Source organism: Trachemys scripta, chromosome 10 (assembly GCF_013100865.1).
Source record: "Trachemys scripta elegans isolate TJP31775 chromosome 10, CAS_Tse_1.0, whole genome shotgun sequence".
In the NCBI taxonomy this organism is placed as follows: domain Eukaryota; kingdom Metazoa; phylum Chordata; order Testudines; family Emydidae; genus Trachemys; species Trachemys scripta.
This window is the reverse complement of record NC_048307.1, coordinates 1,941,177-1,968,676: the sequence shown is the minus strand read 5'-3', so window position 1 is coordinate 1,968,676 and position 27,500 is coordinate 1,941,177. Positions and strand designations below refer to the sequence as shown.

Here is a 27,500-nt window from a genome sequence, read left to right as displayed (position 1 = left end):
TTGGAAAGGGTGTCCACTGAACTGGTTCCATTGGCCAACTTGACACAGAAATATCACTGGCTTTTCCAGAGTCAATCATGGGATCATTTATGCTACTAGAACTTGCATCCCAGTCATAGTGAAAGCTAGAAGAAAAGATTGAGGTTGTGAATAAAGACTTAAAACAAAAAAACTTCCCAGCACTTTCTTTTGTCAGCCACAGCTTAATCTTTGCCGTTGTTGCTAAAACACACTAGAGAATCTAGGCCAGGGTCCCATCCCCACAGCAGTCAGTTCTTGAGAATCTGCATCTGGACAATTGCAGAAAACTCTCGTGGAAGGGATAGGAGCAGGTGGCTCTCCAGGGGGGAGCATTACAGCACTTCACGCGCACACAGCCTGCTGCCTGACATGAGGACAGCGTGAATCATTCGGATGTTTGGCCAGTGAAGTCTCCAGGGGACCAATTAGAGCACGCCATTCAAAATACCCTAGTCCTGGACAGCTGGAGGATTCTGAACAGATGAATCCAGCACTTCCAAAAGCTAACGGAAGCTCTAGACTTGCAGGTGGCCTACCCCTCTGCATGTATCCCAGGAATGACTGCACGGGGACGGGCAGGGATCAGTTTCACCCATGGGAAATGACGTGGGGCAGAAAGGGATAAAACTAATTCTCAGGCTTTAAAAAACATCACTACTTTTCCCTGGCGGAGACTATTTCAAAGCAGTGACAAAGCAGGCACACGGGTTGATGGAGACCCAGTGTCCGATCTCTCTGCAGCCAGAACCCCCTCAGGAGGGAGGGGGGCTGTTATCTTACAGATAGCCGTTTATTTCTGAAATTGGAAACTTACTTCATTCCTTTTTCCATTCACACCCCTGGAAGCCGATTACACACTTCTGGTTAGTGCCCTGTTGTGAGCTCAAAACAAGCAATAACAGTGGAAAGTTGTTTAAAGCTTGATGGCCAATTCCCTAAATAAGCCTTTTCTGGCCTGCAGGAGGTATGGGCCCTATGCCAGAGGCAAGGCCAGCTGCTGATCCTTGACACATTTAAATTCTGCCCTTTCCTGTGAGATCTCCCCCACCCCCAAAAACTGCTCAGGGTTTAGGGCAGTGGGGCCCGTAGCTCGGCTGACACGGTGCTGCGACTGAACAGGGGCCTGGAGCTGTCAACTGGAGTTTAAAACCAAACCATGGCCCTGGGTGTCAGATCAACAAATCTCTGCCAAGAACAAGTATGACTTCTCAAAAACTGCTGCCGAACTCACTTCCCCCTATGCACATGCTTTGTGAGGGCCCTGCTGTCTGCTGTCCCTTGAACCAGAGCCAACTGGCCTGGCCCAACCCTCCCTCCTTCCTCCCCTGTCGATTCCCTAGCAAACACACGGCCTTGACTACATTTAAAAAGTTGGCTGGTAGAGAGACATGAGCAAACCCCTCGAGGGGAGATACTACTTAAATACAGCAAAAGTTTTTAAACCAGTTCCCCAAACAATAAGTAATACCAATAAAAGGGTTTTTTAAATTGTATATTTGCAGCTACACTAGGGCATTTGGCAGCACAGAGCTGCCCAGAGGGTGGGGCAATTTGCCCCCGGCCCCACAGGGGCCCTGGCCAAGAATCCCTTTATTAATTTTTACTCGCCCGGCAGCAGTCCGGGTCTTTGGCGGCGGGGGGCCCTTCAGTGCTGCCGAAGACACAGAGCGAGTGAAGAACCCCCCGCCGCAGACTCGGAGCGCCACCCAGTGAATACAAGCACCGCAGTGGGTGGTGCCTTTTTTTATGGCCACTCCCCTGCTTTTCCCCAGGCCCCCTGAATCCCCTGTTGCAGCCCAGCTGTGTCACGTAAGAGGTGTGATTTGTTTCCATGGGTAACAGACAGACCCCAGCCATCAGCAGCATCAAACCAGGGACCTCTCGAGCTTAGGGCATGAGTCTCTACTGCATGAGCTGCAAGCCAACTGGCTGTTCGCTATAACTGTAGCAGAGTCATTTTATCTTTAAGTGGTCTTGGTGCCACTAGATGGGACAGAGCCCCACCCCCAGATGCTGTGTGGGTTACATGTGCTCCTAGGTGACATAGCTTTGCTGCCAGAACTTAAGTGCAGCCCAGGCCTTAGTGAAAACCACAATAGTGGTGCAGCTGGAAAGCAGCCATAGGTGAAGGGCTCTTGCATGCTCTGAAATCAACTCATCTCTGCTATTCCAGTCATGTGCTTCTGCCGCCCCTAACATCCCTCAACACTGGCATCCAAGTAAGCTGCTTCCCCGCTGCGATAGACCATAACAGAGGGAATCCTCGACTCTCCTACGCCTGCTTAAAACGTGCATTTTCCTAAACCAATAGTGGAGCAGAACATACTGACGCTCAAAGTTACCTGGGCCTGCACACTGTGCTGATGGGTGTGGTGCGCTGCTGGTAGCTGTCTGCGATCACAGTGTCATCCTTACAGCTGCAACAAGTGTTGTCTAGCATCTGTAAGTGGAGCAGCTCCTCCGAGTTGCTGAAAGCTGGGTTGTCCAAAGAATTAGCAGAGGCGAGCCAGGAGTGAGACCAGTACTGAGCTGACACGTCATCAAGGCGACAAAACCGTCGGTAGCTGCAAGAACAAGGCAGGATGGACTAGAGCAGTTCCTAAAGCAACGCTCGTGGATTACTGGTACAAGCCAGTCATTTTAGCGCAGGGCCTTAACAGCCGCTCCCATAAGGCAGCTTTTCACTATACAGACTGTGCCGAGCTGAGCTGCACAGGAGAAAGTGAGAACTCTGCCGCATGATGTGCTTGGTACTGTTTAAAGTGGTGTCTAGTCCTGGGAGAAAGGGCAGCAAAGGGACGTAAGGGCTTGGCTGCACGTCACGCGGTGTGACTGTGAAGCACACGAGCTGTTTCCGCCCAAGCCCATGCATGGACATTCTTGTTCTGGAATAAGAGTGCCGTGTTCCTGCTTTCTTAACCCCGCTTCCACGTGGGTTAAGCAGAAGCTGGGCAGACAAGCCCGAAGGCGGCTGCATCTACCTGCCAGCCCAGGGGTTCCAGTCTCTGGCACCAGTTTAAAAGGAAAGGGAAGGGCTTTTATCTGCCAGGAGCAGGTTTTCGGCTGCTGCGTGGCCTCCAAACAGTTTGTGAACTGTGCACAATGCTCCCTGCACACCTGTTGGGCTGCAGCTTGGGGTGGTAAGATGCTTATCCCACATCTACTGAGTGAGCAGGCTCTGCCCAGTGTTAATAAACACCCTCCCTCCCCCCCAAGTCTAATGTGGAGCTAATGATGGGGCCAGGGCCCTAGTTAAAGCCCAAGGAAGTATTTTGCATGACACCCAACAAAGGCAGATCCTTGCGCTGTAACAAGTCCACTGCCATTCACGCCAGAAACCTCCTGGTGGCTGGTAGTGGGTAACTCTGCTTGGGCCGGGCAGAAAACAGTTCTGTAGCTGAAGTTTTTTTCCAAGCCATTGAAGTAAACATGGGTCAGTGGAAGCTGAACTCTGGGGCTCTAGCACTGCCTGCAGAAACATCTGCCTTTTAACTCCCTCCCCAGTCCCACTATTCCCCTCTGCTTCCTGCAGCCGTGTGTCCTCGCCAGGCACTTTGGCAAGCGTTTCCCCTCTACGCCAAGTCTCACACACCCTCTAGCCTGGGGTGGGGCACGGGCTGTAAGGACAAATAACCTCAGATGGCAAGCGGCCTGCTGCTGTTGTGGTTTGTTTCCTTGGGAACAAGTCCCCCCCCCCCTCCCTTACTGAAGAAGACCAGGCAGGTCAGTGGAGCACTGAGGCGTCACACTACAGAGAGGGCAGCACTAGCCAACCGGCCTTCGCCAGGCTGTGTACAACACTGACCAATCGCCACAGGCTGTGCACCAGCAGTGCTGCCGGCTGCGCTGTGAGAGGAACGGGGTTGGTTTGCCTTCCAGCATGGTGGTGATGCCGCGCAGCGGGGGCCTTAGAGTGTCTTCCAGCAGCCTGCCTCTTGCTCTTGGGCGGTGGGTCCTAGCCCTTTGCACACGGAGCATGGAGGATTCAGTCCCCTGTTGCCCCCCAGCCTCACACCTTCCAGCACACATGCTGGCTCAGAGGCTGGGCCCGGGGACACGCGGGACTTGTTTACGCTGCTGCCCAGGGATACAAATGTGCTTGCGGGGGGAGGAGGGTTGTTAGGGTCACAGAGAGGGGCTCATAAGGATATTTCCACTTGGGGGGAGGGAAAGGTGTTGGCATATACCCCCTGCTGCCCTCCTGCCTGCACAGACAAGGAGGCTGCGGCCCTGCCCCACCCACACGCTGCGGCCTGCCCAGCTCCCTCGTCACAGGGCCTGAGGCTGGACGTTCCCCCCAGCATCATCCAGCAGCTGCTGCCCCACCCAGCCATCCCCTTGCCCGGATCCTCCAGGTCTGAGGCCAAAGCCGGGGGGTGTTTGAGGTGAGCAGGCCGGGCCGCAGCAGCTCAGCCTTCCTCCAGGGGCTGCCCAGAGCTGGCCGCAGGGATCGATGTAACGGCCAGGCCTGTTCCCACCCATTCAGGGCCCCCTGCCTGGGAACGTCACTGGGCGACATTCTTCACAGCTGCTGCTTTGGGTCCACCCCAGAGCGCTGAGGCCCTGCCAGTCACAGAAGCCCTCCAGCTGCGCTAGCCTCCATCCCGCCCCCCCCCCGGCCATTCTTTTTTTTTTAAATGTGTCCATCCCCCCTCCTGGATGCACTCACTGGACCACTTGCTGGCAGCTTCAGTTAAAAAATCACTGATTGCCTCCTCTCTGGCGCCAAACCCCGCTCCCCCCCATGCTGCCTGGGGAGGGGGCGCTCCAACCCAGCGTGGCACTATGCGAGAGCCACGCTGCTGCCTTTCAGGCCATGCTACATCAGAGCCAGAGGTCAGCGGCTTTGGTGCCCTGTCGCCAACCCCACCTAATGCCAGCTGGTGCAGAGACGAACTGCAGGGCAGCGCTACTGGATGGTGGCCGTAGGAGACGCACCTTCATCCCGCCTGCGTTTGCAATGGGGAGGAGGAGGTTTTATATCCCTGCCAAAACTTTATGGGGGTTATTTTATTATTTTTTAATGCTGAATATTTTCATTCTCTCTCGAACACTCCTTTCACTCCTGCTGTGCTCAGGACCTCAATCTCTTGTGCCAGTGAGGTCCACAGGCTCACTATGCGTGATAGGCCAAGTTGTTCCTTTTTCTTCAGTTTTGAATTTCCCACTCTTGCGCGTCCCTGAACATCCCAGTGACATTCTTTCGGCTGTAAACGTTTGGCATGTCCCTCTGATTCATTTCCTCTCTGCGCTAAAAAAGTCCCCCAGAGCAGCTGGTAGCCAGGCCCCTCTGCACTCCCCCACCACAGCTCAGAAGCCAGGCGACCCCTGGCAATGGCTGATGGACAGCACGTTGGAGCGGTGCCGCCCAGCCCTCGCACAAGGCCCAGAACAATGGCTCCGCTCTCGTTAAGGCCCAAATTCCTCCCGAGCCGGATTTCCGCTGGAGCTTCCGCAGCCTCCTGCTCCTTGCCTGTCCCTAGAAGGGAGCCCTGGGGAGATATCACTTTCACACCGCAGGAAACGAGGCTGGATGCAGAGGCACCGACGGCACTCAGCCCCCCCATCACCTCGCACTGACCCCTCTGGGCAGCCGAAGCAGGGAGCTAGTTCCAGCAACACCTCAGCCAGACCAGCCATTGTCCTGCCTCAGAGTTCAGACTCAGCTGAGCGGGGGGCAGAGCCCAGGGCTGGGATAACGGGCCTGTGGGTTGAGGCAGAGCTGCGGGAGGGGGGGCTGTGGATCAGGCTTGGGGGCAGAGTGGGGAGGCACAGGTGGAACATGGGGGAATAGGGCGCTGCAGGGCAGGATGGGGAGAGAAAGAGGCAGGGCTGGGATAACGGGGCCAGCGGGTTAAGACTGAGGGGGGGGCATTGTCAGAGCTGTGTGTAGGCAGGGGGGCATCTGTGGGTCAGGATGGCGGGGGGAGAGGCAGGGCTGGGATACAGGGAGCTGTGGGTCAGGATGGAGGCGCATCAGCAGAGCCACTCGCCCAGGCCCCACTAGGCTGGGCCAGGCCCCTCGGTCAGTGAGCCCCAATAGCACAAGCTGGTCATGAAGCCTCTTGCGAGGCTCCCCAGCACGCAGCGCTCAGGGTGCCAGTGGAGGGCTGGGAGATCACCCTGAGTGGAGGGGGGCTCGTGCTCCCCTCTTCCCTCCCCAGTCTGGGAACGGCGAGCAGCCCCGCAGAGTGGTTGCCTGGGCCGGACTCAGAGCAGGCCCAGCCCCGTTTCCTTGCCCACAATCCTCAAGGTCACCTCAGCGAGTGACACTGGGGACAGGGGCCCGGGAGCTTTCCACACCCTGCCCCAGTCAAAGGGGCGAGTCCGGACCCTGCCCCCACCTTCCTGCAACTCCGCAACCAGCTCCCGGCCCAGAGCAACCACCGTCCAACAGAACAGCCTCAACCTCCCGCCACGGTGCACCGGGATCGCGCCCATTCTCCAACTGCCCCCCCAAACGACGCTCCAGCAGGGAGCCAACAGCGCAGGCCCAGGATGGCAGGAGGAGCCGCGCGGAGCCTGGCAAGCAGGCAAAACCTACGGCACAAACCAGGGAGAACTGGGGGGCGGGAGGGAACATGCTGGGCAGGGGCAGAGGGAGTCTGTGTACAAGCAGAGGCGAGGTGCCCCACTGGGGGGCAGGGGAGGCTGGAGACGTGGTGTCCGTAGTACTTGGGGACAAGACTCCCTAAGAGTGTCCCAGGTAGGAAGTGGGGGACAGGTGGGCACCTGAAGGGGCAGGAGGGTGCATGGTTCCCTGGGTGCCGAGACCCAGCCTGGGGGGTGCACAGAGGTGTCGGTAGAGGCAGCGCCCCCGGGTGGGGGTACATGGTGTTTCCAGGTGGGTGGGGGAAGGAACAGGGAAGTGGCTAGGGGGAGAGGGGGGGGTCAATGCAGCTGGGGGCTCCAGGAAAACACGTGACTGATTAGCCTCGTGAGAACAAAAACTTCACCAAGGGCTCAGCAGGGCTGGGGCACGTCCCTCTGTGCCCAGCACAACACTCCCCACCAGCAGGCACACGGGGCCAGCTGGCTCAGAGGGGATTTCCCAGCCCTGCCCCCAATCCCCAGGAGGCGGCCCCAGTGCGTGGGAGCTGGGGGCTCAGGCCAGGCAGAGCCGCAGGGCGACAGCCAGCGCGTGGGGCTGAACCACCCTCCGTACTGTGCAGGCTCCCGGCCCCCCAGGAGGGCAAAGGGGACTCAGGCCCCCCTGGCTCTCGCTGAGGGGCACCAGCCTCACATGGCCCCCACCAACCCGGGACCCAAAAGGGGAGAGGCTCCTTCGCGGGCTCCGGCCCCGCCCGGCCCTGGGCCCTGCCCGGCCACGCTTCCTCACCTGCTTTTGGTCTGATCAACCCTGGCCTCCAGGAGCAGCGCCTTGAACCTCCGGACCACCAGGCAGGCGACGGCAACGCCCAGCAGGGCCACGGTCAGCAGCACCCCACCGGCCACGCCCAGCAGGCTCTGCTGGGTCACCTTGTAATCGCAGCGTGGGCCCATGAACCAGTAGTCACTGCCAGTGGGGCACCTGCAGCACCGCGGGAGACGGTCAGAGGGGCAGGCTCTGCTCCCCAGCACACGGGCCCCAGGTCCCCCTCTTGCCCATTCACTGCCCCTCATCATCCCTCCACGTCACAGTGCCCGGCCATGCCAGACCCTCGGGGCTCCCCTCCCTGCTGCTGCCAGCCAGGGAGGACGCAGTCTGGGACACTGGGTGCGCAGGGCATCGGGAGCTGGGCAGAGGGGGCGGCGCCTGCCCATGGACTCTCACCCCAGCAGTGACCGAGAGCCCCCGTTATTCACGTCAGACTCCTCCACACCGGGGCCCAGACCAGAATCTCGTTTCTTCTCCACGCACTGCCGTGGGGTGCCCTACCCCAGCCTAGCGCGTGCTGGGCCCTGAGAGGGGGCTGCCCCTAGCGTGATACTCACTGGCACACGGGCTCGTGGTCACGCGGGTGCATGCAGATGCCGTGGTTTCTGCAGTAGTCTCTGTGGCACACGGACGTGCAGCTGGCATTGCCGGCCCCACTGCTGATGCACTCAAAGCCGGCGTGGCACGAGAAGAGCACCGTGCACAGGTCCAGCTGCCTCTCTGCAGACAGACAGACAGACAGACAGTCTAGAGAGCTGCAACACCCTGCCCCCAACCCCCACCTTCCCAGAGGAGCCAGAGGGCACAGAGCCAGTCCCCTGGGCTCAGCTTCTCTCTCTGCCTCAGGCTCGCCAAGCTCCTTTCCTCCACCAGGCCCACCTGCACGGGGGGCGCTCTGCTCTGCGAGGAGCTGCTAGCGAAGCATCAGCGCGAGAGAGCAGCTTCCCCCAGAACGCGGCCGCAGAAACGGCCCCTGCTCGCCCCAGCAAGGCCATGGCGCTCTCTGCCTGCGCCCGCAGCCCTGCAGAGCCAGCCTGGCTGCATTGGGGGACGGGGGGCAGCCAGCAGGTCTGGGGCACAACACGCACTGCCTGCGAGGTCCCCAGGGCAGCTCCCAGAATGAGAAGCCATTCCAAGGCGTGCTGAAACGCGTGGGGGCGGGGGTTGTGCACAGTGCTGAAGGGATGGTGAGGGCCTGGAGGGTGCAAGGGGCTGCAGTTGGGGGTGGGACACACCACGATTGGGCGGGGAGGGGAGCAAACGGAGCCATGGCAGGAGGGCTGGGGGGGAAGACACAGAAGCCAGTGAAGCCCCATGCCCATGCCCAGGCCTTGGCAGCATCTCTATGCCCTGCTGCCACGCGCCCCGAGCGACTCACCCAGGACCACGTTCCACAGCACGGGGGCACTGGCGACGTGGAGACCCGAGCGGGTGGCGCCCGACAGCACCGTCCGGTTTAAAAGGGCTCCCAAGCCCTGCACCTGCCCATGCAGCCGCTCCACAGCGAAGAGGGCATCGTATTCCAGCACCACGCTGCCTCTCCTGGGGCAGGAGCCAGAGAGATGGGTCAGAGCCAAGCCTCGGGAGCAGCCGGTCCCTAGCCGAGCAAGGGGGGGGGGCTGCACTGCCTCCCAGCTACCCCTGCTCCTCCTCCAGCTGCAGGATCAGGGTCTGACTGTGTGTGTGTGTGTGTGTGTGTGTGTGTGTGTGTGTGTGTGTGTGTGTGTGTGGCGCGCGCGCAGGGGACGCCACGGGCTCTGACCCAAAGTCACAACAGTGTGACGGCAACACAGGACAAGCCGAAGCCCGAGCTGTGCACTTCCCTCTCCCCACCCGTGCGGGGGTTGCTGCCAGGACCCCTGCACACGGACAGGACCTGGGCTGCCGGGCACGCTCCTACCTGATCCGCGTCACTTCCAGGCGCTGGAATCCCGGCACAGCCGCGAAGAGGGGCACCACCTGTGCAGGGAAACAGGGAGGAGGCGCTTTGTGACAAGATAATTGGCCCCAGCTGCAGGGGACCCCGGTGTCTGAGCCCACAGCCTCCTATGGCGATGGTCACTGGGCAGCGTGCTCCCTGCCCTGCCGCACTACCGCCATTAACCGCCAGGTCAGCGCCCGTGTGACAGCCCCGCCCGCCCCAGCGCCCCCCGGACTCACTGTCTCATTGAAACGCTGCACCAGGCTGCGATGCGCATGCGATGTGGGAGTCTGGAAGGCACCAACGAATTCCATCTCCAGCGCGAGTTCACAGGGCACGCGGAGAAGGGTCGCTGTGAGACGAGACACCATCGGGGAAACGGTTACTGCTCCGTGCTCAGCCCACGCCCCGGCCAGCCCTGCACAGGAGCAGCGCCCCGGTTCAGGCTGGCACCAAACACCGAGCTTGGGACAACAGGGAGGGAAGACGTGGGGAAGCGATGGAGAGCGCGGTGCAGGCGCCCGGGCATGGAGCCAGGACGCACAGCGAGTCAGCAGAGCTGTGCCGGGGCTGCAGTCACCCCAAAGGCCTCGCGAGCTCCAGACCCCTATTTGCTGCAAGAGGGGCTGTCCCAGATGGACCCTGAGGGATCCCCGTGGACAGCCGGAGTGTGCCCTCGGCATGGCTCAGCACCACTGGGAGCAAACACCCGTGCCCTGCCCTGGGGTCGCCTCACACGGCAGAACCACATCCCCAAGTGGGCACCATGGCACGATTGCAGCGGGGGCCTGAGCAGCATGGCACGGGGGGAGCTCCCAGCAGAGGGGCTGACATGGTGTCAGGGGCACTGGCCTGACCGGCCCAGGGCCCCACACTGGCTGTGCCTGGGCCAGAGAACCCGCTACCCCGTTCATCCAGCTTTCCCAGTATGCTGCATTTGGACTGCACCAGCTGCACCCCTGACTGCACACGACACCCCGTCCCTCTCCCCCGCGGGATGTCCCTGCCCAGACAGCAGCGCAGAAATCCAGGGGAGGCTCTGCCCGACTGACCTTTGAGAAGAGGAGGCTGGTCTTCCACAACGAACACGCTCTGTGCCCTGCCACGGGCACCCTTGGTGGTGACAAGCGGCGGCTGCCCATCGGTCATCGCTGCCCTGAGCTGCGTGCTGGCGAAGGAGACATTCATCCTGGCACTGCTCACGGGATCCGTAACCTCTGCACCCCATGCCCTTGGGGTGGCTGGCCAGGGACTCCTGCTGCCAGCTGGGGACCCAGCGCTCTCAGAGGTTAGTAGCAGCTCTGGGATGGGGGGCGTGGGGCTGAACAGGGCCCCGGTGCTGCTGCTCGGAAAGCTCCCCCCCGGCCCCGCTCGGGGGTGTTGCATCAGGGGCTTGGCTGGAATTCCCCGGTTCAGAACCAGCCTGCGCAGCCCAGGCCGGGGGGGCCGTTGCCCCCTGGCCCAGCCTCTCGGTCCCTCCCCTCCAGCTTGCAGATGCCCACGAGGACGTTGCCACTGTGGCATTAGTGGTCGCCGTGTCCCACGATGGAGACGGGGTGGTGGCCAAGCTGAGCTCTGCGAGTCCCAGGGCAGCAGACCCCGAAACATCCTTCTCTAAGGGGAATGGGGAACTCAGCCCAGCCCTGGGCGGGTCAGGGGGCTCTGTCGGGCTGAGCGTTGTGGAACCTCTCTGCAGAGTGGCTGCCGGTGTCTCCACTCCAGCAGGCTGGCTGGCTGGCAGAGGCTGAAAGCCCAGAGGAGTGATGGCTCGCATGGTGCTAGGGCCACGGGGCACGGCTTCCCCGCTGGAGGCTCCCGGGAACACTCCCTCCTGAGATGTCACTGCCCCGACTGGGGCAGAAGCCAGGGAGAGCTGCTTGGCCCCAGGAGTGTGGGCGACAGGAGGCTGGGAGGACGTGCTCACAGACACAGCCGTACCGGGCACGGCTGGGACCGTGCTGCGGGGTTCCCCTGTGCCAGGCACTCGAGTCCTCTCAGCAGGGGTTTCGGGGAGCCAGGCGAGAGTCCGGAAGTCACTCGATAGCCACTCCAGGGCTGCGGCTGCTGTTGACGAGCTGGGCTCCGGGGCGCGCTCACTGAGACCCCCGTTCTCCTGGCCAGGAGCTGTGGGGTGAGAGACATCGGCCCCCCTGCTGAGCTGCTCAGCTGGCACTGGGGGCTGGGCCGAGCCAGGGGATGGGGCAGGTGCTGTGAGGTGGCCCAATGGCCTTGGGGTCCCAGCATAGGCACTTGGCGTCCTGTCTGGGGAAGCCCCGGGGAGTGACTCGGCCCAGGACGCTGCCCGAGGGTCCCCCTCTGTGCGCGCCTCACTGGAGAGAGACAAGTCCATGTTTTCTGGGACTCCATCGACACCTCTGCGCCCTGGGGACTCCTCAGAGCCAGCCTCCACCGGCGTATGGCCCAGGCCCTCCCCAGGCCTGGGGCTTCCCAGGGGCACCATGCGATGGGTGCTGGAATGGAGTCCTGGAGCAGAGCCAGCTGTTGTGGCGAGCGGCTCTGTCAGGCCGCTGTCTGGGGTGCGCACTGGGGTCCCGCTGGTCTCTGGGGCTGGCTTAGCTTTGCCCCCCGGCCGCCAGGTCAGACTCTCCCGGCCGTCTGGCCGCAGAGCAGGTGTCTGGCTGGTTTCCAGAGAGTCGCCCGGTGTGGAGGCTGCAGCGCGCATGGCGAGCTCCGTCTGTCCTTGCAGCAGCGTGCCAGAGCCCTCCGTGGGGCTCCGCAGCCTGGCTCCTAGGCCCAGGTCAGTGAAGTCCAACTCCGCAGTAACGGCAGCTTCCCTGTGTGCCGTCCCCAGCCCCCGCATCCCTCCTCCAAAGTGGGCCCCATTGTCCCCTGCGCTTGCCCCGGGAGCAGGGCTGGCCACGGGCGCGGAGGTTACTGGTGTCTGTGTGCCCGCAGCACTGCCCCGGCTGGTCTCCGCCCTGGCTTTACTCAGGGCGAGAGCAACATCCGGCGTTTCCATGCTCCACGGCTCCGGGTCCGAGGGCCCTGTCGTGAGCGCGCTCTCTCCACTGGGGTACACTGGCTCCGTTACTGCGGGGGTGCTGGAAGGTGCCTGGTCCCATGAAACCGTCTCCCGGGCGGCAGAGCCAGGAAACACCGTGGGTGACTCTATATCGGAGCTGCTGCCCCCCAGGGAAGTGAGATCTTTTGCCCTCAGGTTTCCCAGAGGGACTGTCCCAGGGAGAGGCACCGACGTGGGATTTGCTGCCTTGAACTGTGACGCTGCAGAGAACCAGGGGCTGCCGGTGCTTCCAGCCGGCGTCCCCTTTCCTGCAGCAGACGGGCGCATACGCACTCCCGGGTCGCGGGTTTTGTCCCCGTGCTCAGCAGCTGCTGTAGTGGCCGGTGGCTCCACACGCTCAGCGGTGGCTCCCTCCTGAGCCAGGGGCCCGTTCCTCCGCCTGCCCAGCCACGCCCCTCGGGGCACGGGGGCAGCGTTACTCAGCGCTTCTCCGGGGCTCTCTGCAGAGCCAGCAGGCCAGGTCGCAGGGCTCTGGTGGGGAGCAAGGCTAGGGCGAGTGCCCGGGGCCGCGGTGCTGGGGCTGCGGAGACGCTCGGCAGCTCCAGATAACACAGCCCCCCTCAGCTTCACCGTGGCCTCTCGTGACGCCACCTGCCCAACACCTTCCCGCAGAGACTCCAGGGCATCCACACCTGAGTGGAGAGAGGCAACGACAGGGAGACGGTTGAGGCAGAGCTATGAGCCCAAGGGGGACTGAAATGCTTTTACTAGCCCCAGGCTTGGAGTCAGGACTCCTGGGTTCTCAGCCTGCCCCCGGCCTGAGAGTGACTCGCTGTGACACCTGGGGCAAGGCAATTCCCCTCTCTGTAAGGTGGGGACTCAGGCCTGGCCCCACCTCCCGGGGCACACGGGATGAGTCGCTGGGGAAGGTCTGCAGAGCGCAGCTGCCACGGGCTGGAAATGTTCCATACTCCGCTCGGCCACACGGCCCCTGAGTGCAGCGAGGGGCACAGAGCAGGGCAGGCCGGGAAGCCGGGAAGGTCTGAGCTGCGAACGCTGAGTCAGGCTATGCCAGTGCTGCGTTCCCCATCTCCCAGCGGGGCTGAGTCCTGAGAGAGCAGAACCCAGCGATGCCCCATATACCCAGGAGGGAGCTGGATCTCACCATGGCCATACGGCCCTACAGCTCTCTGGGCCTCAGCTCCGGGATAGGGGAGAGGAACAGGAGAAAACCCAGCCCCAGCCCAGGGGCCTCTGCACACTCCGCCTGGGCCCCGGTCAGGAGACGAACCCGGCCGAGAGGTGGGAAATGCACATGGAAAGGCCGGACCAGCCTTTCGGGCTGGCTGACTGACACGACTAGCATGAGGTGGGGCGGGGTGACTGGAGGGAGCATCCAACCCCCTCCCAGGAAGAGCGGGACCATCTCCCCCAGCTCCAGGGGTGAGAATAAGGTTCCCTAGAATCAGAACCTGCCTGGCTCCCTGCGACTTCCCCCCCGTCCCATCACCTAGCACCCAGGCCGAGCCTTTACCTGTCTGGCAGCGTTCCCCCGTTGAGTTCCCAGGGCAGAGGCAGGTCTGTGCCGATCCCACCACGGAGCAGCAAAGGGCCAGCCGAGCACACCAATCCACAACCACTGGGAGGAGAGAGAGAGCGGGCACAGCTCATACCCTGGGTCCCCTCCCGCGAGACAGCGCAGAGAGCTCTGCACCCAGCTGCATGTGTAACAGCCCAGGACGCGCTGGAGACAGGCCAGGTAACACACACCAGCCCGTCAGAGGCAGTGCTGGCCGACGTGCCCCACATGGTGGCACCCCAGCGCGGTGTCTCGGCCTGCCAGGCTCTGAGGGGCACTCCCCCAAGCAGGGCTGGCCAGGATGTGGGCCATGCAAGCGCTCAAGTGCCTTCCTTTTAATAACCAAACAAGCAAGCCACGATGGGGCCTGGGACACCAGAGTGACAAGGGGGACTCACGCACTCACCTCCCCGACCGAGACCCGACAAGCTCCCGATGTCGAAACGCTGACGGGCATGGGACGCGGGACGGGCGCTGCCTCTCTGGCTGAGACAGACAAAACCCAACCCGCGAGTATTGTTCACACGCCGCAGAGCGCGCTGCGGTATTTGCCACATGGAGAGCACTGCATAAAGGCCTCGTCTCCCAAGCCTCAAAAAGTACTCACAGTGGCCAATTATTAACAAGCCCTCCCCTGCCAAAGCCCAAATCTCCAAGAGAACAAAGCCAAGCCAAGCTGGGTGTTCCCACCTACCCCCAGCCCAGAGCAGCCGCATTGCTATGGCGATGGGTCTGGGGCGCGTGGTGCGGTCTGGAGGATGATATAAGCACTAGCGGTCCTGGCAAGGAGACACGTTCGCTGTGGCGGGAGCAGACTCTGGCCAAGCGCCTCTCAGCACCGGAAGGAACAAGGGGCATGACCGAGGAAAGGCCCGAGTGCACCCTGCCTCATGACCCAGCTGGGGGGAGCGGGGGGGCAGCTTTGACTAGGGACTGCAACAGGAATCCAGAGCCAGGCAGCGCTAGTGGGGAGGGCGATGCAGCTCCCCACACTGAAATCATGCTGCAGCAGGAGAGACCTGGGTGGCAACATGCTCTGGATGCAATAATGCTTAGTGCAGCCGTTCCCAAGCTGGGGGTCGCACCCCAAAACGAGGCTGCTGGGCCATTCAAATGTTCCCATTTTCCTCTCAAGCAATCCAAGCGCTTTCAAGTGCCACCCCCTCATCCTGGCCAATGGGAAGCAATTCCCGAATTCGCACCGCCCCAGCGCCAGCTCATTAGCCTTTACCAGTAACTTGGGTCACCTGTCTTCTGTTGGGCACAAGCAACACGAGTGTTGGTCTGGCTTCACTGGCGCACTCCCGTCACCCCACGGGGGTAAAACCAGACACAGGCACTGGTGCTGGCAGGACTGGGGCGCTGGTTTGTTCTACCTGCAAGGCTTTCCTAATTCAAGTTCTGCCCGGGGCTGTGACAGATTCCAGCTCAAAGGAGGTGACGATTGTGCCGTCTGAGCCAAGCACTGGCAGTGAGCACACCATCAGCATTAGATAAATACAGAAGAATATCGTTGTACAGTGGCCAGAATAGCCCCCTGGTCTCTCTCTGTTTTCCTAACTACTTAATTTCTGCAAACCCAAGACCCCTCCCCCGGCTCTCACCACCCCAGCAGCTCAGGGCGTTTCTTTGCCCAAAAACCAATCGAGCCCTTTTTCAATGTGCAAAAAGTCCTTTTTCTGTCGCTCCTTTGCTTTATGCAACCAGTCACTTGGGAATTTAACTCTTTGCAGCATCTGGTTTCATAGAAAGCCATTTCCTGTGAAAGGAAAACCTGAGGCTTGGTTCAAAATCCAGCTGGAACTCACCAAAACTACCACCTGCATTTGCATGAATAAATAACATAGAAACCTCTGAACCCAAACTCCTGCGTTACCTGACTGTAGGTCACATGGTGGGGATAGCCTCACTGACACGGAACACTCCCATTTATCCAAATAAACTCCATGTCCCCCATTTCATTCAGATAACGAGCTAACGCGCCCATGTAACACACACACAAATGATACAATCGCACCATACAAAAGATGGGGCCTAGATCACCTGATGAGTGCAGGCTACACGCCTATTCGCTCACAGGGCATCACGGGAAGCATGTCTGTGACGACATTTTGCACAGCCCATGTGCATAGCTCAAGCCAAAGCAGACACACTGATTGACATTTACTGCAATGAAAGTCAGCGTCCGTATTTCCCAAACACACCAAATAAAAGCAGGGACTTTCGGCACGAGTCTGCAACCATTTTTCTCAGAAACAACAGGAATCAGACACTCTCCCTGGGGACAGATTACAGGAAATTTTCTCTCAGGGCAAATAATCTCTCCCTGGGCATATAACTGCCTTTTGCAGCATTTCTTGCCATTTCCTCTGAAGCATGTGGTACTGGCCACTGCCAGAAGCAAGATACCAGGATAGGTGGAGTGCGGGTCTATGCTATTATTATTTAGCCTGTGAAAGGACAGAGCTGAAATCTAACATGAAACCCCCAGGCTACAGCCGAGAATGTTCTTTTGCAGTCAATTCCTTCTCCCCGTGCACACAGTCTAGCAGACTGCATGCAGCACAGGCTTCACTATAGGTCCGGCTTTGTCTACACAAGAAAGTTGCACCAATTTAAGTCACACTGGTTAGTAAATGGCTTTAGTTAAACCAGTACATATCCCTCTAGGCATTCCCTTATTGCTGTTTAAGGGTGACTTGTGCTGGTTAGTTTAAACCGAAGCCTAAACAGAGAGAAACCTGATTTGAACCGGAATAAGTGTCCACATGGCCTTTGGCACTGGTTTACCTAAGTCAGCTTTAAAATCACACCCAGCTAAACCAATGCAGCTGTCTCCTGCAGAGAGCAGAGTTCTGCATTCACCTCCCTCTTGTCCACAATCACAAAGCACCTGCCTCCCCACTAGCACCACATCCCCACAGTGACATTCACTCTTACACCCTTGCTGTAGCCGGTTTGCTCCTCAGGGCAGGGACTGGCATTGCGGTGCCTTGCACGTGCTCGGCCTGTGTGCAGTAGAAAGGTGGGGCCAAGTGGCAACGGCTCCAGAGTCTCTGAATGGTTCTTACCCCAGTAAGTGAAAGTGAGACTGGAATCCAGGCTCCCTCTGATCACGGTTCTGCCCTGTCCCTTCAGAAGAAAGCTGTGGGCAATGTCCACGGGCCCCTCTCTGCCGGCCCCTTCCCCTTCAAAGCGCACACTGAGGTTGGGATGAGCAGCCGCCTCCGGGGCTTTGATTTCCAGGCGTACTTCCTCGGAGGGCAGCGCCGCTATCACCCAGGTGCAGGTTCTGGTGGGTGCCGGAGGGCCCTTGGCTGCTGGTAAGTGGATGGTCCCATTAGCTGCTGTGGTCACGTCTATGACGCCTCCACAGCTCTCACGGTCCTCCAAAGAGCCGGCACCCCCTAGAAGCGAAAATCAAGTCTTGGTCAAAGGCTTCTGGCTCCCGGGGGGCACCACCCATGGGTGCCAGCCGCCCCCTCGCTGCGGGAGCATCCCCCGGACCAGGCTCCCAGAGGGCACCACCCATGGGTGCCAGCCGCCCCCTCACTGCAGGAGCATCCCCCGGACCAGGCTCCCAGGGGGCACCACCCAGGGGTGCCAGCCGCCCCCTCGCTGCGGGAGCATCCCCGGACCAGGCTCCCGGGCACCACCCATGGGTGCCAGCCGCCCCCTCGCTGCAGGAGCATCCCCCGGACCAGGCTCCCGGGCACCACCCATGGGTGCCAGCCGCCCCCTCGCTGCAGGAGCATCCCGGGAACCAGACTCCCGGGCACCACCCCTGGGTGCCAGCCGCCCCCTCGCTGCGGGAGCATCCCCCGGAACCAGACTCCCGGGCACCACCCATGGGTGCCAGCCGCCCCCTCGCTGCGGGAGCATCCCCCGGACCAAGCCGCCCTGCAGAGGCGGGGCCGGGCCGGGCCCCGAGCTGAGCCCCCCGCAGCCCTGCGAGCCCCACGCCCCGGGCCGAGCAGCAGCCCGGCCGGGGGGCGAGCGACGGTCCCCGGAGCCGGCCCGGCTCTCACCCGCCGCGCCCAGCAGCGCCAGGAGCGGGAGGAGGCTGCCCATGCTGCCCGCGGGCGGAGCGCTCGGCGCCGGCTGCCGGGAGCGCAGAGGCGGCCGCTGCCTGGAGCCGGCGGCAGGAAACCCCCCGCCCTGGCCCTGGCCCTGGCCCCCGCCGCGGCGGCACCGGGCACGGAACCGCGGACACAGCGCAGCGCAGCCCCCCCGGGGCACCCCAAACCCCGCCCCCAGACCCGCCCCGGGGCACCCCAAACCCCGCCCCCAGACCCGCCCCGGGGCACCCCAAACCTCGCCCCCAGGCCCCACAAACTCCGCACTGCCTCGCCCCTCCCCACCCCCCCCAACAGCCCCTCCGAACTCCCTTCCATAAACAGCCCCACCCCAATGCACCCCTAAGCCCCCCATCCACAATCCCCTCAAATGCACCCTCCACTGCCCCAGAATGAATCTCACCACACCCACCACAACACACACATTCTACAGAACACGTACAGTGCCATCCACAACCAGGCAGAGCCACACAACACACTAGGCAAAGAGACCACTGCACATTAGACAGACACTCCACAACCCAAACAAATACAATGCGAGGGAACCACACCCCTCGCCCATAAAAACCAGGCTTTTGCACTGTGCAAAAACACACAAACACATGCAAGCCGCATACACGTTGTGCAAACGTCCCCCACAGAAATCACACGGTGTGGGTCAAGGTCTCTGCCACTCTGTAGCCACGCCTAGATAGAAACCCCCGTTAGATGGCCCCAATACATGCAAAGAGCAGACTCCAAATGCAGGTTAAGATGCACAGAAATGGCAAATGCAGCCATTTGAAAATCATAAATCAGGCTCCCAACATCATGATTTGAAATGTAAGTGTGGAGATTTTTATTTGCCGTCTAGAGTGCGGCATTAGGGTGTGTTCAGGTCACAGGTCACATTTTTCAAGATGTTATTTACAATCCAAAGGACTAGAAACTTACCTGTTCAAAAAGGAGATAGTCACTTGATTCTGGAGCTAGGGCTTCAGGAGCAGCACACACTGTCCACAGCAGAAAACCCTCTTCAATGCAACACGAGACACACACTAGCAATCTAGTATCTTGGTGGGGAGCTTAGCATTTACCTCACATTCTGCTACAGCAAAGGCCTCTCCCTAAAGAACTAATGCCAACAGGAACAGACATTAGGTTTTGCAAACGGAAGCTTCAACTAACATGGAACAACTCAGGGGTTTGACAGTGGGCTGTGAACTCTTCCACCTACAGGTGTTGCCAATCCAAAAGTGGACCAGGGTCCAGGAGACTGAAAATTGCTATTGTCTGATGGCTGTTCAGTGGGGATCTCAGTGCAGCACCAAGCGTGCACATCACAATTAGCTGTGACGGTGGTAGACGTTTCATGCCACTGGTAGGGTAGGCTTTGGCTCTGTTCAGAATTGCACTAGTTCAACTCTAAATCTGTTTAAAATCCAATTGCATGAAACTGGTGCAAAACCCTGTGTGGGCACTGAGTTGAGTTAAATTGCTATAAACCAACGTTTAAATCAAATTTAAAGTGTCCACACAAGGTTTTGTTTCAGTTTAATTCAATCAATTTAAAAATCACCCCTTTAGTTAAGGTGATGAAACCAACTACAGACAAGGTTGTCTGCTCTCCCCTGGAATGTAGGCATCGCTGTACCAAGTTGCCCCTGGGTCGAGCTTCCGGTGCCCAACACTGGCTAGCACTAGATCAGGGGTTCTCAAACTGGGGGTCGGGACCCCTCAGGGGATTGCAAGGTTATCTGGGGGGTTGCGAGCTGTCAGCCTGCACCCCAAAGCCCGCTTTGCCGCCAGCATTTATAATGGTATTAAATATATAAAGAAGCGTTTTTAATTTATTAGGGAGGTCGCATTCAGAGGCTTGCTATATGAAAGGGGTCACCAGTACATAGATGCTTCCAAGGAAGGTGCAAGAAACCCCCTAGCGGACAGCTACAGAATAACCTGCCCAGGGGGAAGTTTATTTCCAAACTTCGGGTTAGTTTATCCCACAAAGTGTGAGGAGTTAAAGTCCTGAAGTGTATCGTGTCTAACGGAACAGTGGTTGAGATTAGCTATCCATGTACACACCCACTCATTCTTTAAAATCCCCTTGCATTATTCACCTCCTCTAGCTTGTGGAAATGGATTCCACAGGTTAATTTTGTAGTGTGTCAAAAGTATTTATTTCTATCCATTTGAAATTGGTTGGCTTTCAATCTGAAATCCCCTCACTCTTGTATTATGAGAGAACATACACAGACCAGTACATACAAAATACATAATGTCCACTCTCAACCATTACCAGAGCCATCCAGACCCTCAAATGTGTCTGTAATACAGATTCACACAAAATACATTTTCTGGTCATATTAGAACTAAATTGAAGGCTGCCATCAGCTCGATAGGCCAAGGGCAGAGAGGTGAGGGGGCTGGTGGGAGTACGTTGAGGCGGAGTGCAGGGGGGTGTTGGACTAGGATAGTGGAGCAGGGAGCAGCAGGCCTGGGGGGATGGTCTGCCCACGTATCAGATAGCTTCCTCCTTGCAGACCCTAACAGAGCCGAACCTAAAACACTCCTAGAACCTGATTCACTGAAGTCAATGGCAGTTACACAATGAGTTGATCAAACCCCTGTACTTCCCTCGGATGTAATCTCAGATGCTAAGCGGAGGCAGTGGGCAGGAAACTTCCAAGGAAAACACCAACATCTAAAGGAAGCAAGAGTGGTGAGGAAGTGGCATCATGTTGGAGCCACCGCAAACAGTGGTTGTACCAATGCACGGTGGGACCCTTGAAGTAACTATGCCATATACCCAGCACTGGTCCTGATAACAGGGGCTTTTAAGCAGGCACTGACTTACGAGGACCATTTTAGGTGCAGCACACAGGACGGGCTCTAGGCACCAGCGAACCAAGCACGTGCTTGGGCTGCACAATTCCAGGGGCGCATTCCAGGAGGCACTTCGGCAGTTGCGCTCTCAGAGGTTTATTTATTTATTTGTTGCTTGGGGCGGCAAAAAACCTAGAGCCAGCCCTGACAGCACGTGCAGCTTCCCTGCTACTAGGGAACAGTCGTTATAGATTGTGCTGATCCAGCTATGCATGAGCTAAAGATTTAATCCCACATGCCGCAAGGCAGACTGCTACAAACAAAACGTGTCAGAGTAGGACAGCTGCTGCCAATCTTTTTCGTTTCAGGCCTTGGGGTAGGAATGCTGGCATACATGCCTTAGGTAACATCCATTAGGGCTCACGCTATTCCACTTCTCTAAATTCCCCCGGAAGTTGCAGGAAGCATGCTTCCTTCACCTCCTGTCCTAAACCCCATGCATAGGATGGTTTGTTAAACAGCTGCTGCCCTCTATGTGGCTGCATTTCAGTAAAGCCAGGTCTTTGCATGCACAGTCTAGTGAGGGAAGCGCTTTGGAATGAAAGGCCCTCGGTAACTAAAATCACGTCGTCTCTTTCACAACCCTTTCAGAGGACAGATGCCATTTGAGCCATAACCAGCTTCAGGCAGAGCGACTCCCAGCTGGCTGAGTTCAGTCCGACACAGAATTGTGAAGCTGAAATACAGTTTGAGATAGCAAGCTGTGAAAACAAACACCTACACCGTTAAGGAACCCTTGTGGGGCAGGCGTAGGCTCCAGTTTATTTTCCAGCCGCCTACCATCCTGAATGTCAGAGGAAAATAAATAATCAGGTGACACTTTCTTGGCTCTCAGCCGCGTGGTGCCCCTGGGACAGATGAAAGTGGTTCTTGGCTCAGAGGAAAAAGCTGTGTAGTTTCCGGCAATAACTTTCAGCTCTGTCTTGGGAGAGATTTCAAACAAGCCCCTCGGGCTGAGATGAGTCTGTTTACAATAGCACTGATCCGATTCTGCATGTCAGCAGCAAGAAAATCATTCCCTTTATTTTCTATCAGGTAAGTACAATCATTTTGAAACTAACATTTACTTTTAACACAGGGGTTCTCAAACTGGGAGTCAGGAGCCTTCAGGGGGTCACGAGATTACATGGGGGGAGGTTACAAGCTGTCAAGTCTCCACCCCACACCCTGCTTTGCCTCCAGCATTTATAATGGTGTTAAATATATAAAAATGTGTTTTTAATTTATAAGGAGGGGTTGTACCCAGAGGCTTGTTATGGGAAAGGGGTCACCAGTACAAAAGTTTGAGAAGCACTGTTTTAACACAAGTTTATTTAATAAACACATTAAACAGTGGGAAAGAATCGAGTTTATTGGAAAGAAAGCAGACACTGAGTTTACCGAGCCGTGAAAAGGGAAAGTGATCACTCAGGCAGTAGACAGTACAAGTTCTTTTAATAAGCCAATTTTAATACAAATTGTATAGACAAAGGTATAAGACCCATCTCTGGGCATTCTGAAACTGCAAGGAATGGTGGGCTCATTACACGGTTACCTACAGTGGTCTTAGTGCCAACCGCAGCCCATTCATTGAGCCATTGTATTCTTTATAGTCTATGTGGCCAGACTTAGGAGATGCTTTTGTCACACACAGGCAGCAGGCTTGGTTTGGACGAGACCCTGTACAAAGTTGTTACAAGCACACGTTGAAGCCCTCTAGGACGGGTTAGAAATAATCAAGTGTTTATACATATAGTTCTACAAAACAAGGGGATATGATTTGAATTTCACTGCCAGGCACAGGATGTTGACCGTAAACTACTGCATCCTAACTGTGCTTAGTAAAGCATCTTATTTAACACTGCACGGGGGCCCTGGGAAGATGGGCGCTTTCTGTGCAAGACCAACTACTTTAAACACCTTGTCTAGTACCGTGGCTGTTTTAATATCAGCTAAGATCACTCAGTCACAGAGGCTCAGGACAGGGATCCACGGGCAATCCCAAGCAGCAGAATAAACCCAGAGCCATGGGACTAGCAGTCAAGTGCATGGTGTCACTACACTTGTACAGCTTTCTGAAGATATGCCCCAAGAGCTTTTCCAAGACTTCGGAGGAGCTACCTTGAACCGAGATGCTGAAGGCCTAGAATAGTTGGAGCCTGGCCTACCACTCACCATTGAGGAGCCAGAACATTGTCCCAAAGGGGCAGATTTAGCACTTTAAAAATGGCCAAAGCCAGTGCTGGAGACTTTTATACATGAAAAGAATTCTTCTGGACCACTGACAAAGGGATTGTAGAACAAAATCACCAAGGCAATAATGGTCTTCTATATTTATTGTTTTAAAGGCCAATACATATTTAGACGACGTTAAATACAATGTCCAACAGAACTACTGCAGCAATGGTACAGTAATGTGCGCTTACAGTCACACGACCGCTGAGATCATCCCAGTCTGCACGGTAGAAGAGAATTTCCTGTTAAAAAAGCCACACAGATTTGGTGTTTCAGAGCTCAAAAGTTACCTTGTATAATAAAACGTGCAAGAAAAGGGACCTGACAAGGACACGTGACCAGCATGGAACAGCACTGCCAAAGGAATCTGGGGAGTCAGTGACAGGGCCTTAGCTCTGGTGAGATTGCCATTCTCCATTCACGGCATAGTTAAAGCAGCAGGAGCAGCTGTGCATGCTTCCTCCACACTGCCCTGCCGTGCTCCTCAGCCCTGCCGTGGGGAGAGAGGGGTGCTTAGGCAGCATTCAGTCCTTGGCACTCTGGTGGGACTGCAGTTTGTGCTGTATTTTCCCCTGATGTATACAGCTGGGAACTGGGCTGAGGCAACAAGCTCATTTCACCATGACAGCAGACTTGCCATCTGCCACCAAAATCTGGGCTAGATCCCATCTCAATGCCTTGCCTATGTCATAGCACTGACTACAGTTATACAGTATAGGAAGAAGGTATTTCTCATCTCCGCTGACTCCAGGGTGATTTTACACTGCCTGGCCATTACGGCTACTTACATAAAAGTACGTTTCTACTTACTCCACTTCAAAGAAATGTCTTTATTCATATACATCTTTCTTATCTGCAATGTAATCTACAATCTCTTGTGGACACAATAGCTTTTCTGCTTCCACGTCAGGAATTTCAAACCCTGGAAGAGAGAGTACATGCTTAGCTTGGAATAGTGGAAACAGCAGCAAAGAGAGAGAAATCCGAATACAAACTCAGACGCCTGTGCCTTGGCTCTGTGGGCAACACACGGGCAGGGGTCGCTGTTCAGCAGTGCAGGCAGATTTGGCACCTCTTATTACTAAAGCTGTGTTTCCAAGCCTGCTGTGCCTTCCCCAGCAGCAGAACATTATGCAAGAGGCATTAGGCAGAACTAGCAGTTCCTGCAGATTGTGAAGCCTCACTAACAGAGTCAGTACCCTTCCAAGAAGCAACAGAGAGTCCTGTGGCACCTTTAAGACTAATGGATGTATTGGAGCACAAGCTTTCGTGGGTGAATGCCCACTTCAGACGCAAGACCTCCGTCTGATGAAGTGGGCATTCACCCACGAAAGCTTATGCTCCAATACATCCGTTAATCTTAAAGGTGCCACAGGACTCTGTTGCTTTTTACAGATCCAGACTAACACGGCTACCCCTCTGATACTTGATACCCTTCCAAGCACAGTTCAAGTTTCTATTGGACTCCCAGAGCTCTGAAACCAACTCTGATGTGCAACAGCTGTGAGCTGGCAAGGCAGTGGGCTAGTTACATGCCAGGGAGAACCCAAAGCACCACAGTTTGTTTCACAGTCTTCTATCAAGTGTCATTATAGCAAGTAGCTTTTCAAAATTCTACAAAGTTCACCAGGTTAGGGCCCGCTGGGGCCTGAAGCAGTAGAACTGGGCGCTACAACATTTTCTAGAAAATTCTGGCATTTCTATTTCTAAGTCCTGCTAGCTGCAAGTTAATCCCACCCCCATATGTAAACAAGTGCAGTGATTAAATATATCTGGGCAACGTGCAAGGCAGAATGCCTCCAATTAAAGTGTAGATGTTCTACTTCCGTTTATTTTTTTACACTATTGGGATTTATATGCAATGAATATAAATGCCAAATTTGGTCTCTTATGGCACAATTTTTTGTTAAATTATGTCTATATTTCAGCATTTTGCTTTTTATCTGAAGCAATGAAAAGAACTCTGAGATCTGAAGTACAAAGGAGTCTGGGATACAATAAAATGAAGGAAACAAAAGGTGGTTTTAGCAGGGCCAGATGAAGAGATTAAAGAATTGTTAGAAGCTAAGGTTGGAGAAGTCTAATACAATTCTCACCTCCAGAGCACACAAGAGAATGTGGATGTATTGGACAGCAGTCTTGTGTCTAGTGTGCTCATTTGCATTTCATTACCCTGAATGCTCTGTTGGCTCCTAGCCATGCCACACTACAGCTAATTCCCTAGGAAGGTTTTGAGGCAGGGACTTGAAGATGCACCAAACTGCTTTACACTGAAGCTATGGAAACCTTAATTTCCACTTCAGACAGGAGGTGCAGAAGCCACAAGGATAAAATAAATCCCTGAGAGTTAGAGATACTTACATTGCTCACTGAGAGCGAAACAGCTTTCTTTAGGTTGTGGAAGTTAGTCAACGTTAAATATTCATATTGAGCTTATTGAAATAAAAGAACTAAGATTTTGTTTGCAGTAAGCACATTTCGGGGGTCAATCAAGACAACAGCAGATCTCTCTCTCTTAAGTACCTACATGGCCCCATTACCAAAGCAGCTGAGCATCTCACAGTCCTTAGTATATTTATCCTCACACCACCACCAGGAGATACGGAAATATTAGCCACACTGTACAGATTAGAACTGAGGCAGAGCTAAGCGACTTGCCAAGGTTACACAGAAGCTGGTGGTACAGCAGGTCTTGAAGCTAGTTCTCCCACGTCCTAGGCTAGCCCTCTAACCACTGGACAATCCTTCCTCTCCATAGGGAAGGATAGGGAGAACAGACATCACATAAACTTCAATTACCAAATTCATCTTCCATGGCCATGATGATCTCCACGTGGTCTAAACTGTCCAAGCCCAGGTCTTTCATGAAGTGGGAATTTACTGCGAGCTGGGAGAAAAGCCAAAGAAAAATACAATAAAATTGATTGCAGTCATTTCGCTAGGGTAGGAAAAGTTAGAATATCAGGATGTGCCCCCACTTGGAGTTTACAGCCTACCCAGTGGTTTTGGCCTTGACCGTCCCTCTGCCAAACATGTTTTGAACTGAAAAGATATGAGTTTCTCCACTATCTAGTCAATACATATCATTATCCACATAACTAAGCCTTCTCGAGACTTAAAAATAACAAATGTCTGTAGTAAAAAAAAGTTAACATATGAAGGGGCAATTTGACTACTGAGCAGTCTCTTAACATCTTTCCTGAGATGAAAAACTGCTCCATTAACAGTAACTGTTCAGAGAGACAGAATTTCCTGTTTCCTGACTGCCCCTGGATGCTGACTTGGTTTATTAATCCAAAGGCCTTAACTTCCTGGACCTTGTCACCACTCATCTGTTATAGCATATCAGTTTGTGTGTGTACATGCTATAGAATTACCCCCCATGCTGTAGAATTACAGACTGTATCCTTCTGCAAGGCACACACTGACAGGTTTGGGTCTCCCTTCTTTTATGGTGGCCTGGAGGAGCAACTCCACTTGTTACCATAACTGTTTTCTTTCATCTACTGAAAAATGGGCAACCTGAATTGAAACAGTGTCTATAGCTTACCTTTTCTGGATCTACCTTATCATACAACTTCAAGACATACAGCACACGCTCCTCGATACCCTCCAAAGTAAGAGGTGGCATATGTGAATAATGGCGACACAACTGTAACGTACCAGAGACCTACAAGAAAAGCACAGGAATTCCTTACAAAACCACCAGGACAATCTGCACATAAATACATGTATGAACCGATCCTTCACAGAGTCACTCCGAATGAAGGGGCCTGCACAGCACCTACGCCAGTCTGACTCTGAGGCAGGATTCTCTCTTTTACACCTTCCCTTTTGTATAGTGGACAAAACCCTCTGCGGGCAATCCCTGAAGGTGGCAGACAATGCATTCTCTGTGATAAGAGAACTCCATAACCAGCCAAGCCATGCATAGGCAGCAGGCTCAATCCCACAGAAGAGAAAGGGAAATAGCAGCATGCGCTAACAAGCTCCTCTTCGACAGAGCCGCTGCTCCGGTCAGCCACAAAAGAGGACAACCATGACGTGGTGGCCTGCACCTGGGAGGTGGGGATGGAGAAGCCATAGCGCTCACCGCTGGAGAGTGGAGCAGGCTCTGCTCTCCTGAGATCCAGCGAGAGAAATATCCTGTCTCCCAGGGTGGGCACCTCAGAGGAGGGGCTAGAAAGGCGGCAGCTGGGAACGGGGCATAATCCACCTTCACGCCAGCCATGGCGGGTACTGGCGAGCTTGGCTTAGCCCGAAGGGTTCGGCTTCGGGTCCCTGCTCTGACGGGCCAGCTCGACCCGCGGGAACTCCGGCGAGCCCCGCGCGGACACAGCAGGTTTATCCACGGGATCGGCAAACAAGGCCCGCAGATGTGCGGGGCTCTCCCGGCTCTCCCGGCCTCTGGCTGGCAACCGCCTCGCCCGGGCCCGGGACACACCGACCTGACCGGGCCGCGG

General features: G+C 56.3%; 3 protein-coding genes across 4 annotated transcripts in view; all 3 read right to left on the bottom strand.

The window, feature by feature from the left end:
* LOC117883616 overlaps positions 1 to 10,565 on the bottom strand; it is an 11,785-nt gene extending 1,220 nt beyond the window's left edge. The window contains exons 1-8 of the mRNA XM_034783100.1: positions 10,373 to 10,565; positions 9,560 to 9,672; positions 9,300 to 9,358; positions 8,778 to 8,941; positions 7,957 to 8,119; positions 7,361 to 7,552; positions 2,364 to 2,585; positions 1 to 125 (exon numbers count right to left, since the gene is read on the bottom strand). The exon at positions 1 to 125 is cut by the window's left edge and continues 29 nt beyond it. Coding sequence (XP_034638991.1) covers positions 1 to 125; positions 2,364 to 2,585; positions 7,361 to 7,552; positions 7,957 to 8,119; positions 8,778 to 8,941; positions 9,300 to 9,358; positions 9,560 to 9,672; positions 10,373 to 10,508 — 1,174 coding nt within the window. The 5' untranslated portion in view covers positions 10,509 to 10,565. The remainder of the gene's footprint in view (positions 126 to 2,363; positions 2,586 to 7,360; positions 7,553 to 7,956; positions 8,120 to 8,777; positions 8,942 to 9,299; positions 9,359 to 9,559; positions 9,673 to 10,372) is intronic.
* On the bottom strand, positions 10,562 to 18,047 carry LOC117883615 (nascent polypeptide-associated complex subunit alpha, muscle-specific form-like). Of its 2 annotated transcripts, XM_034783098.1 has the most exons (4): positions 17,911 to 18,047; positions 16,954 to 17,289; positions 13,838 to 13,942; positions 10,562 to 12,995 (listed from the first exon to the last, which is right to left on the bottom strand). In XM_034783098.1, exons 1-4 carry the CDS (start codon positions 17,951 to 17,953, stop codon positions 10,603 to 10,605), a joined length of 2,877 nt encoding a protein of 958 aa, XP_034638989.1. In that variant the 5' UTR covers positions 17,954 to 18,047; the 3' UTR covers positions 10,562 to 10,602. The 2 variants fall into 2 exon arrangements, with proteins under 2 accessions (XP_034638989.1, XP_034638990.1); XM_034783099.1 differs by lacking the exons at positions 16,954 to 17,289; positions 17,911 to 18,047 and adding an exon at positions 14,289 to 16,467.
* Positions 18,048 to 23,120: 5,073 nt separating this feature from the next.
* Positions 23,121 to 26,707, bottom strand: NDUFAB1 (NADH:ubiquinone oxidoreductase subunit AB1; the record flags this gene model as incomplete). Its single annotated transcript, XM_034784616.1, is given in 4 exon segments — positions 23,121 to 23,279; positions 23,848 to 23,959; positions 25,837 to 25,924; positions 26,588 to 26,707. Coding segments are annotated over 3 exon segments (300 nt in total), but the record flags the coding sequence as incomplete, so codon positions are not given.
* Positions 26,708 to 27,500: the final 793 nt, after the last annotated feature.